The sequence below is a fragment of the Nomascus leucogenys genome, unplaced genomic scaffold, assembly GCF_006542625.1.
Source record: "Nomascus leucogenys isolate Asia unplaced genomic scaffold, Asia_NLE_v1 000628F_61603_qpd_obj, whole genome shotgun sequence".
Classification (NCBI taxonomy): Eukaryota; Metazoa; Chordata; class Mammalia; order Primates; family Hylobatidae; genus Nomascus; species Nomascus leucogenys.
Genome location: NW_022096512.1, coordinates 2414 through 13742, shown reverse-complemented (window position 1 = coordinate 13742; position 11329 = coordinate 2414). Strand labels below are relative to the sequence as shown.

The window sequence follows — 11329 nt, the reverse complement described above, 5'->3', positions numbered from 1 at the left end:
GATTTAAACATTTCTTCTTTTCTACAATAAGTATTTGGATACAAATTTCTTTTGAAGTTATTGTTTTGTTGTGTTCCACAAAATTTGATATATAGAAATGCTTTCCAATTATTCTCATTATTTATTCTTTGATACAAACACAAGCTAGAATTATGTTGCTTTATTTCCACATATTTGGAAATATCCTAAATAGCTTATTTTATAGATTTCCAATTTAATCCCTTTGTGGTGAGAAATATACTCTGAAGAATTTCAATGTGTTTAAACACATCAATATTTGTTTTATGGCCTAGCATATGGTTTATGAATGTATCAAATGTACTTGAAAAAATGTGTATTTTGCAGTTGTCTTATCATATGTTCTACAAATATCAATGTAGTCAATGGAATGGAGGTATTGTTCAGGTCATGCATGACTTTGCTAAATTTTCCCTGTGTTCTATCAGTTGCTGAGAGAGTGGTGTAAAAATTTTCTACTATGAATATAGAAGTGTCTATTTCTCCCTTTAACTAAATCAAATAATATAAAAACATGTTAATGGTTTTTATGTATTTTTGATGGATTAACCCTTTTCTCCTTAAGCAACAGCACTCCATGCAATACAGCGAGACCCTGTCAAAAAAAAAACAAAACCTGCACATGTACTCCTGAACTTAAAATTAGAAGTTTTTTTTGTTTGTTTTAATTATTATTTTAAGAATAGATTTTATGTAAAATCATGTACTAGGAAAAGGATGGTGGCTATATATCTTATAGACATGGTAATACTTGAGATAAGACTTGAAGGAAAAATGAAAGAAGTCTAAGCAGAGACACAGAATAGAATATTCCAGGCAGGAAGGCAGGGTTCTCTGTATTTGTCTCCCATAAATGTGATTTAGTTAAAATCTGATCCATCAGCCCACACATTAATCATTGGAGCATGGAAAATAGTACGTTCCCAATGAACATTACAAGCCAAGGATGACTTCCAGCCCCTTCAGGGCAGTAGAACATATTTTAATCAATGTCCCTTGATAAAAGAGCTTGATTCCAGCTACTGCACTTCCTTCATCAGCTCTGCACTGATGCCTGGAGCCATGAAAATATTTTTCTTTATTTTTGCTGCTCTCATTCTTCTTGCTCAAATTTTCCAAGGTAAGAGGGAAATTCTTTTGGTAGTAGAGATGACAGTCTGCTCAGGATCTGTCTTTTGAGAAGAAAGCTCAATTTTTACAAAGTTGAAGATTCCAAGGCAAACCAGTCACTGAAAATCTTTTCCTGAGCTCAGACACAAAACAATGGGACCACAATGACTGGGACCATCTCCAACCATAATAATATCTAGTCAACTTCCCTGACAGCTCTGCCAAGGAATTCAGACTTCTTTGTACTTTTAGATCTCTTTCCTCCTTTTGTAATCTGCAATGCAGTTTCAGCATATTCTTTTTTATTTTTTTACTTTTTTGAGACGGAGTCTTGCTCCGTCGCCCAGGCTGGAGTGCAGTGGCAGGATCTCAGCTCACTGCAAGCTCCACCTCCAGGGTTCATGCCATTCTCCTGACTCAGCCTCCCGAGTAGATGGGACTACATGCACCCGCCACCACGCTCGGCTAATTTTTTTGTATTTTTAGTAGAGACAGGGTTTCACCGTGTTAGCCAGGATGGTCTCAATCTCCTGACCTCATGATCCTCCCTCCTCGGCTTCCCAGAGCCCTGGGATTACAGGCATGAGCCACTGCGTCTGGCCAAGTTCAGCATATCCTAAAATGATTGCATTAAAATGAAAACAAATTCTCCAAGGCAAATGCTAATATTTGTTAAGTTAGGGAAATACAGCCTTTGTAATCTAAATTAAACTAAAGTTATGTTACTAGATTCTTAGACAGCTAATTTTTTTTCATGTCTGAGTCATTGGTCCAAATCTCTTATCCATACATTATTGCAGACTTCTTGGCTTTCACACACTGGTTGAAAATTACACCATTAAAACCGCTAAACGAACATCTTGCTTACTATTCTCTTAAGTCTTTGCGTCTTTGAGATTCTCTTTGCTTGATACAACGACGACTCTGTTCCTAAGAAATGTTTATGTCTGTACCTCCTCAACTATCCTTTGTTCCTTCTGTTGTGGAGCTTTTCCTATTAGAGATTCTCCATGCATCATGAAGCCCCCAGTCTGCTCCTTCATGGCTCCTGAATTTCTACATTTCTTTACTGCACATGCTGTCCTCAGTAGTCCTAGAAAACCAATAGATATTGAATGTGTGCTAACCACTTGTAAGAAATTGTTCTGTCCACTATGATAAAGGTAGGTAAAATGAAGAGGTAAAAATATAATTAAAGCATGGACATTGACCTTAATTTGCTTGAAGTTGTTAGTCTGTTCCTTCTGTGTTGTTTGAAAATAGGCTGCCTGCAGTGGTAAATAAGCTTTCAATACATTTAACATGTATAAGTAAGTATATTCGACGAAACAGGAAAATTCACAAATAACTTTAATATGAAACAGTTTTCACAAGTGCCATAAAGATGCAAAGTATAAAGAGAAGTCATAGATGTGGAAACTTGGTTCTAACTAGGAAATACAGAAAGGCTTCCTGGGAGGTAGTATTCGTTTTGCACATTTGGAAATAGGCAAGACTAGAACTAAAGAACAGAGCCAAGGAACAATGTCTCCATGGAAGTTTCAGTGACTCCATGAAAGTCTCAGTTGTAAAATCAGTTCCCGATTTTCTGCCCTCAGCATCTTTTCATAGATGTCAGACAATGCTCGAGAATAGATAAACTCATTTTAAATTGTCTTCTCCATCCACTTTAATCAGTACTCCAATTTATTCAGATCAGTCTATAGATGTGGATGCCTAATAGCTCCCTGTCCACAAAACTCATCTCAGATGTATTAGAATTACAATAATAAGCATAGTTTGGGCACAAATTAGAACCACCACCATCAGCATAATCACATAGAATCTCAGAGTTAGAAGTGAATTTAATGATCAATATAAAAGGTAATAAACATAGGTTATTAGGCCAAACTATATGAGTTTGGATCTCAGTGCTAATCTTTATAAGCTGTATGCACCCTGTGTTTTACTTTCCATTCTATAAATGATAATAATAATAGCATTCTTTTGAAGATGAATAAACTTGTTATACTAATTAGAAACTAACTTGTTTTAATAAAGAATCTTAATGATAGAGTGACTGAAGAAAGACAAAACCTTATTTCTCTTTCATGTAAGAGTCCAAAAATAGCTAAGTTGATTAGGTGAAGGTAGAGGGTTCCTTTTCACCAAGTTATGTTGTGATTTGGGCTGAAGTTCAACCCTACCATCCTAAACAGTTGACCATTTTATTTGGTTCTACGGATATTCTAACAGGCAGGGTTAGAAAGTATAGAACCCGATTAAGATTACATAGAAGCAGCTCACATCATTCCACTCCTTTTTCATTTTTCCAAATTTGTTCATGTGAACATATAGAAATAGGAAGCTAGGAGCTGATGTGATTAGCTAAGTATTCATGTGTCCAGCTAAACCCAGAGGTTCTGTGACTAAAAGTCTGAAGGTAAAAATGACTGCTTTGGGACAGTTTAACAATCTCTCTGTATAACTGCTTGGGCAGTGGCAGGCACATACTCTATGCTATGTTAGAGTTTACCATTGTTTGTCATTTGTTCTACTTATTTTTTGTTCTCTGCCCTGATTCAGTATTGAACACCCTATACATGTATATACGTATATACATGTATATATATATGTGTGTGTGTGCATGTGTATGTGTGTGCGTGTGTGTGTGTGCATCAACTGATTGTCCAGATACCTAATAAATTTCAGTGATCTGTAGTTCACAGTATCCCAAGTTCAACTTCAGATTATTCAAAAATTTCTCCTTAATTTGAGCAGAAATCTAAGTCCCTGCAATTTCTTTGCATTAGTCTTTGCCTTAACTTGGCACTAACAAAATATATTCCACATGATAATATTTCAGATATATGGCAGCTAATATGTACTGTTTCTCCCCCAAAGTTGTTATTTCCACGAATAAGCATTACTCCTTTCGAGAATAACTGCTACTTCTTCCACTATTTTTTCCTAAGTATGTATCTTACCAATTAAAAAAGATTCCTGTTTTGACATATTTTTTCCTCTTCAATCTAATCTCTGTTATGAATGAATACACATTGCCTATGTCTCTCTAAATTTGCTTGCCAGAACTAAATACAAGATTCCACTGGTGTTCTTTGCACAGTAAATTGAGAAGGACTAGCCTCAAGTTGTTTATCTTTCCACCTAAAACTATGAGACTCCAAAACCATATGCCATCGCTTCTCGGCCTTTTGGCTAAGATCAAGTGTAAAACCATATGCCAGGCCATATGATCTACTATTGGTCTGCCTATAATGTAACAGAACAATCTTTAACTTTTGCTATAAATCAGAGACTATTTGGAGACATGAAAACAAAATCCGTTGGTAAGGATTGTTCACTGGAATTAGAAAGTATTTTGTCACCTTCCTTGGAAGAAACATTCTGTTTCTGTACAGGCTAGATATGATTTTGACGTATGAAAATCTTTTCTGTTTTTTCCAGTTGGCTATTTAATAAGGACATTGAATATATTGTACCAGGGGTCTGAGCTCATACATGACTGTTCAGGTAACATCTGATTTTTCTAATTTCTAGGTGTATAGTCTGTGTCTCTAGGAGTTATGGTAATGAGGAAGTCTGAATTTGGCCTGGGCAATGTAATTTTATCTTACAGTTACTAATTACTAGATAACTAAAGACAAATTTCTTTCTTTACTTAGCCAGGACAGCAATTCACAGAGCACTAATTTGTAAGAGAATGGAAGGTCACTGTGAAGCTGAATGTCTTACCTTTGAAGTAAAGATTGGGGGCTGTAGAGCTGAATTAGCACCATTTTGCTGCAAAAACAGAAAGAAACATTAAAAACTAAGCACCAGCTGCAAGAAAGAAAGAGGTGAAAATTCTCTGGCTGCGATATCAGTGGGATAAATCTCTCTGGTCTGTCTCTCTTTGATCTGCAAAATTTGGATTATCTGAAGCCATGTCAGTCCAGTTTCCAATGCTACAAGGAGATACCCTTCCTAGGTTGTGAACTTCTTCCAGGCAGACACTATATCTTGTTGACCTTTGCACTCTCAGTTCCTGACATAGGGCCTGTTAATGATTTTTTTTTTACTTTATATAAAAGTGAGCCATTGAATACACAGATAAAACAGATGGAATGGAATGGTTGGACTGGCACTCAGGTGAATTGACTTCTAAAGTTATAGCTCTGGCTTTAAACAGATGTAGGACATTGGGCCCTCTGTGCCAAGATTCTGATATCTATAATGTGAGCAGATTGAAACTCTCAGTAAAGGGAATACCTGCTAGATGCTAATTGTGGCTGCTTCAGCAGTATCACTGTCATGTACTCCTTTCTCTCTTTTATAGGTAGAAATTGTTTAGATTCTTGTTCATTTACCTGTTCGATCTAAAACATCAAGTTTTAGAATGAAATGCACACATCTCAAAATTCAAGTTGGCTGTAGATTGAGCAACATCTTCATTTTGGCCATTTGCAATGAGAATTGATCAAATCATGTGTTTCTGAAACAGTAAGTTCCCTAAAGGTCATCGAATTCAATGCCCTTATTACAAATGAGGAGAGTGAGACTCAAGAAGATTATACAGTTACTGACTTAGTCACATTTATATTCCAACTTCGGGCTTTCTGGACTTGTCTGCTTAGCATGTCCACAAAATAGCATGCTGGAAGATACTAGAACAACAAAAGGCAGTCCTAAAGATGGAACGTTTCTCAGCGGGTTCAGGTGAACAGTTAAATGGAGGAAGAAATTGAAACAAACTGAAAAAAAAAATAGAAAGGATAAAAGACGCTTTCTAAAATTTCTGTTGTAATCCTGCAATCCTTGCCCTTTCAGAGCATAACAATGGCAAACTGAGGCTTACCTTTTCCCTAATTTGCCAAAATTTGGAGTCCCAGCTTTCTAGCAGAAAAAAGCATATATCACAGACCATGTCATCATAGAAGACTTATAGTACACCATCCCAGAACAGAAGAAGTAAAATCCCTCTGTGCTGCTCTAGAAAATGTCCTTCTCTTTTCAATTAAGCTGGCTTCCTTTAGAGAAGTAAATAAAAGAGAAAAAAAAATCTGGAACAAGACAATGTGTAAAATGTTTTAAAATAAGAAATAAAATGTGTTTTTGAAAGATCTTCTGGTATTGCCACTTGTCTTCATGGTGCTAATTTTCTTATTCTGAAAACTATGCTGGAGGAAAATGTGTAAAGTTATCTGTTTCAATCAGAGGATTTTTCTGTTCTGCATTTTCCCTGGAAATTCCTTAAACATTGTCTCAGATAAAACTAACTGTCTTTGAGAATCTAAGTGTGTTTAGACTTTTTCATTTCTTCATTTTTTCTTTTTCCTCTTCTTTCTCTGTCAGTGTCAAATGACTTGAAATATAGCATACGCTTCCTGTCTCCAGTGTTTTTATACCCTATTTCCTTCTCAACCTATAGAAATGTCTTAAAGCCGGGCATGGAGGCTCATGCCTGCAATTTCAGCACTTTTGGAGGCCAAAACAGGAGGATCCTTTGAGCCCAGGAGTTTGAGATCAGCCTGGGCAACATAGGGAGATCCCATCTCTACAAAAAAATTAAAAATTTAGGCTGGGCACAGTGGCTCATGCCTGTAATCCCAGTACTTGGGGGCCCAAAGGTGGGCAAATCACGAGGTCAGGAGTTTGAGACCAGCTTGACCAACTTGGTGAAACCCCGTCTCTACTAAAAATACAAAAATTAGCCAGGCGTGGTGGCATGCATCTGTAATCCCAGCTACTTGGGAGTCTGAGACAGGGGAATCACTTGAACTCAGGAGGCAGAGGTTGCAGTGAGCCAAGATCATGCCATTGCACTCCAGCCTGGGTGACAAGAGCAAGTCTACGTCTCAAAAAAAAAAAAAAGAAACCAGGTATAGTGGCTCACACCCATAGTCCCAATTGCTTGGGGGTTGAGCCCTGGAAGTTGAGGCTGCAGTAAGCCTGACCATGCCATTGCACTCCAGCCTGAGTGACAGAGGGAGACTCTGCCTCAAAAAAATAAAAGAGACCCTGTTTCAAAAGAAGAAGAAGAAGAAGAAGAAGAAGAAGAAGAAGAAAGCAAGAAGAAAAGAAGAAAAGAAGAAGAAGAAGAAGAAGGAAGAAGAAGAAGAAGAAGGAGGAAGAAGAAGAAGAAGAAGAAGAAGAAGAAGAAGGGAAGAAGAAAGAAGAAGAGAAGAAGAAGAAGAAGAAGAAGAAGAAGAAGAAGAAGAGAAGAAGAAGAAGAAGAAGAAGAAGAGGAGGGAGGAAGAAGAAGAAGAAGAAGAAGAAGAAAAGAAGAAGAAGAAGAAGAAGAGAAGAAGAAGAGGAAGAAAGGAAGAAGAAGAGGAAGAAGAAGAAGAAGGAGAAGAGAAGAAGAAGAAGAAGAAGAAGAAGAAGAAGAAGAGAAGAAGAAGAGAAGAAGAAGAAGAGGAAGAAGATTATTTTAGCTGTCATTGTACTACTGGAATTTCTCTTTATAAAGGTACCAGGTACCTCCTTAGTCAGTTAATAGTAGTTTTTCTCTTAATAAATTACCAGGGCCAACTCCTATGACCTATGGCCAGTATTCATCTTTCAGGACCTTTCTGAAACATTTTACAAGGTGATCTATCTCCTGCACCTTAATTTCTCTCTCTTCTGGCTGTGAGAATACTTGTCTGCTGGACATTTCTCTTTGTCTTCTCCACACATTCTCAGTCTTCTTTGCTGACTCTTCCTAATATTCTCTTGGCTAGGATTGCTTTCACCTATGTTTCATTCTCTTCTTATTATACGTGTTATCTCCAAACAATCTCCTCCATTCTCATGGTTCCCATTCTTTTTGGACTAATGACATGGTGTTACTTCTTTACTTTTACGACTTCTTTACTCTGCTCTGTGGTGCTGTGCTGGGACTCTGAAAACTGCATGTGTCATACTGCTTGGCCAGTTAGCTTCTTGTTAGCACCTTTAATGAAAGGTATTAGCAGGAGAGTGGAAAACAAGACAAGGAGTGAGGGTATCTGTTCCTATGCCGTTTTTTTCAGCAGCATTCCAATAGCAGCAGATGGTTGGCTCCAGGCTTCAGGCTTTATATTCTTTCCACTTTCTCAGCAGCCCCACAAATATGCCAGAAAAGGACCAGCAGCATCCTAGCTCTACCTCCTTGGTTGTAAGAGGACCGGCTGAGCTACAATCTGCTTTACTATGCACCTTGTCTATCCAAGCACCTGTTGGACCGTGTCTCCTCCTCAGAAGTCTGAACACTGGCTATCAAGTGCCTCTGCCTCATTTGCCTGTGCATCAGTCATTGAGCATTGCTCCCTTAAAATTTTAAGCATGACTTATGTGGTGTAACCCACTAAGAGACCTGGGCACCTGGTACTGTGTCTCCTCCTCATAGGTTCAAACTCTAGCTGCATACAAGTAAGATAATTTTGAGCGCTAGCCCCTGAGAGTACGTTTACTCCTTTGTTCCTATATGTTAAAAGGCGATATCTCTTTTGTGTGGTTATCTCTGTGCCTTTTCAACCTTCCACTTCTTATGTATCCAATTTAAGCTTACTGAGCTACTCTAAGTGGATTTCTGATAGGCATTTCAAAGGTAACGTCTTTATTGCAATTTATTGGTTTGCTTCCAAATCTGGCCTTCATTTAATATTCTAAATCTTAGAAAATATTGTTATCGTTTACTTGACATTCAGGTTATAAGTAGAGGTTTACTCAGGAATGCTTATTTTTCTGAATAAATCACACAATTTACTCATGACGTTAATCTGCAAAAATTGCCCATTAATCTCTGTAAATCTTAATGCAATTATCTCCTTGCCTCTTTCTCCTCACTGATGTTGTTCTAGATCAGTGCCTTATTATCTTCAGCCTCTACTCTTACTCTGTCAAACTTGGTGTTAACAAATTCATCCTCACTACCAATTATCTAAAATTTACTTATAATTTGTGGATTGAACTTTGCATGAAGTAAAGGAATAGTTCTACTTTTTTCATGATGTATGAGCACTCACATGAGCATACACACACCCATGTGAATTGACAAACCATAAAAATTAGTCTAAGATTTATATTCAGATGTCTACGAATCCTTAGAACACTCAAATATTAGAACTAGAAGTAGCCTTAGAGATCACTTAAGTCCCTGTTTCCAGAACTATATTGGTTAATTATAATCAGTGTAACTAGCCTAGAATACTTATAATTAGAGCTCTACGCCCCACTCTAACACTTTCAAATGGGGTTCTCTTAAGTATCTAAATTTGTAAAATGACTTTTCCAACTAAGTGTCCTGCACGATGACATTTGAGACCTGTTGATCACTGAACACAGAAGCATCTGAGATCCATTGATCTTTGTCCCACACCTCCAGTTATTTGCAGAAATAGATCCAGGCTCAAATCCAGGATTCCTGCCTTCATGTCCAGTGGCATATCACTGTGTTGCACTTTTCCATTTGTAAAGGAGGTATGGAGAGGGCATGACCAAGTGGTTCACCTTGTTCAACCTCAGGAACAGAAGCTCAAACTTTATTGGGTAGACAGACACATGTACAGCAAACGAACATTCCATGTGTTAAGTTCTACAGCCTGATCCGAGACCTGCGGGAGTTTAGAACATGCGCAGTTAGACTAATTATGACTGGAGTCATTGGGGTGCAGACAGGTTTCACAGACAAAATGTCCTGTGACCATTTAAACCAACTGGTTTATCAACTTAGTGTAAATCACTTTAACTGAAACTGAAGGAGTGTTGTTGCTAAACTTCCTTTGCCAATATATTTGTAGTTATGTTCCCATTTGACAATTATTTCCTTTCAAAACTGCTCACTTTCATTCTTCTGGGGAACTGAACCAAAAATGTTAAGGACTCTCTGTTCTCTTACGAAAGCCATTCTGCTCATATGGTGCACTTCTGTCCCTGGTTGTCTATATTGAGGTGTAGAAAGGTCCTTTTTATCCAAACAAAGACATTCCACTGGCCCAGGTAAGCTGCTGACCAAAATGAAGCCATCTATCTCCTGTCTCTATGGACACCTTCACCTGTGAGGACTATTATCATTCTCATTTGCCACTTAATTTTTTTCCCATTTCCCTTCTTTTTTTTTGAAACAAGTCTCACTAGGTGGCAAAACAATCTGTGGAAGTCTTGACAAGTTTAATGAAACTGAGACCTTGAGGGAATCCACTGGGCAAAATCTCCGGTATCTATACATGGAGAAGGGGCTGTGTGAGAAACCAGGAAAACCGATGACGGAAAGAACTGTAGTCGTCTAACCCATGCACAAGCCCTTCTGGCTGTGTGAACTGCAGAGCAGGCTAGGTAAAGGCTGACTTAGATGAACTGCAGTAAGAGGTGCTCCAGGTGTGTGGATCCACCTCTGTTTCATCACTGAAACTGAAAAATTTCTGAGTAGTAGAAAATGGGGCACTTTCCTGATTTTTTTTTTTTTTTTGAGACAGGGTCTCATTCTGTTGCCCAGTCTGGAGTGCAGTGGCACCATCATAGCTGGGATTACAGGCACATGCCACCATATCTGGCTAAATTTTTTTATTTTAGTAGAGATGAGGTGTCACTATATTGCTCAGCCTGCTCTCAGACACCTGAGTTCAAGCAATCCTCTTTAGTGATTTTAAGAAACTTACGAGAGAGCTATGACAAAGCTCTGTGGACCCAAGGCAAACAGTGTAACAGGGGCTGACTTGTAACGATCACCATCAATCTTAGCAACCTAACCCATTGTTCTTTTCAATACTGCTGCTCTTCTGGGCTTGACTATGTTCTATGACTTTATTCCAATCCTTGGCTGTACGTTTTTTTTTTTTTTTTTTTGTCAACCCCTGGTCTTTTCAAATAGGACTTACAGAGATCAAAAACCCTCATTCTGAAACTGAGTGTACTCCTTCACATTCAAGGTAGGAACAAGAACTACAGGTACAAAGTCTTCTGCATGACAGGTTTTGGAGCAGCTCTGAATCAGGACTCCCTGCCTTTGTCCAAGGAAATGCATGTGCATTAGGATCAGATCCCCTCTGAGGAGGTAGGGCTAGTTATGCCCAGGAAGTGATGTGGACACATGTTGCCTTATATACACTGCATTGCATTTTAGATGGACCATCTTCTCATCAGGACTTGTTAGTGACCCAGTCAAACAACCTTCCTACAACCATTGTGCTTTGGTAGGGTTGTAGTTTCTTCTGGAAAAGCTAAGGAAATTTCCAAGGTAGGACAGGAAAATCTTGTT

At 38.2% G+C, this 11329-nt stretch overlaps 1 protein-coding gene across 1 annotated transcript; it reads left to right on the top strand.

Moving 5' to 3' along the window:
- The first annotated feature begins 1068 nt into the window (after positions 1–1068).
- Positions 1069–4936, top strand: LOC115833967 (beta-defensin 107A). The gene is made up of 2 exons (XM_030808772.1): positions 1069–1138; positions 4794–4936. Exons 1-2 carry the CDS (start codon positions 1069–1071, stop codon positions 4934–4936), a joined length of 213 nt encoding a protein of 70 aa, XP_030664632.1.
- The last annotated feature ends 6393 nt before the right edge of the window (positions 4937–11329 follow it).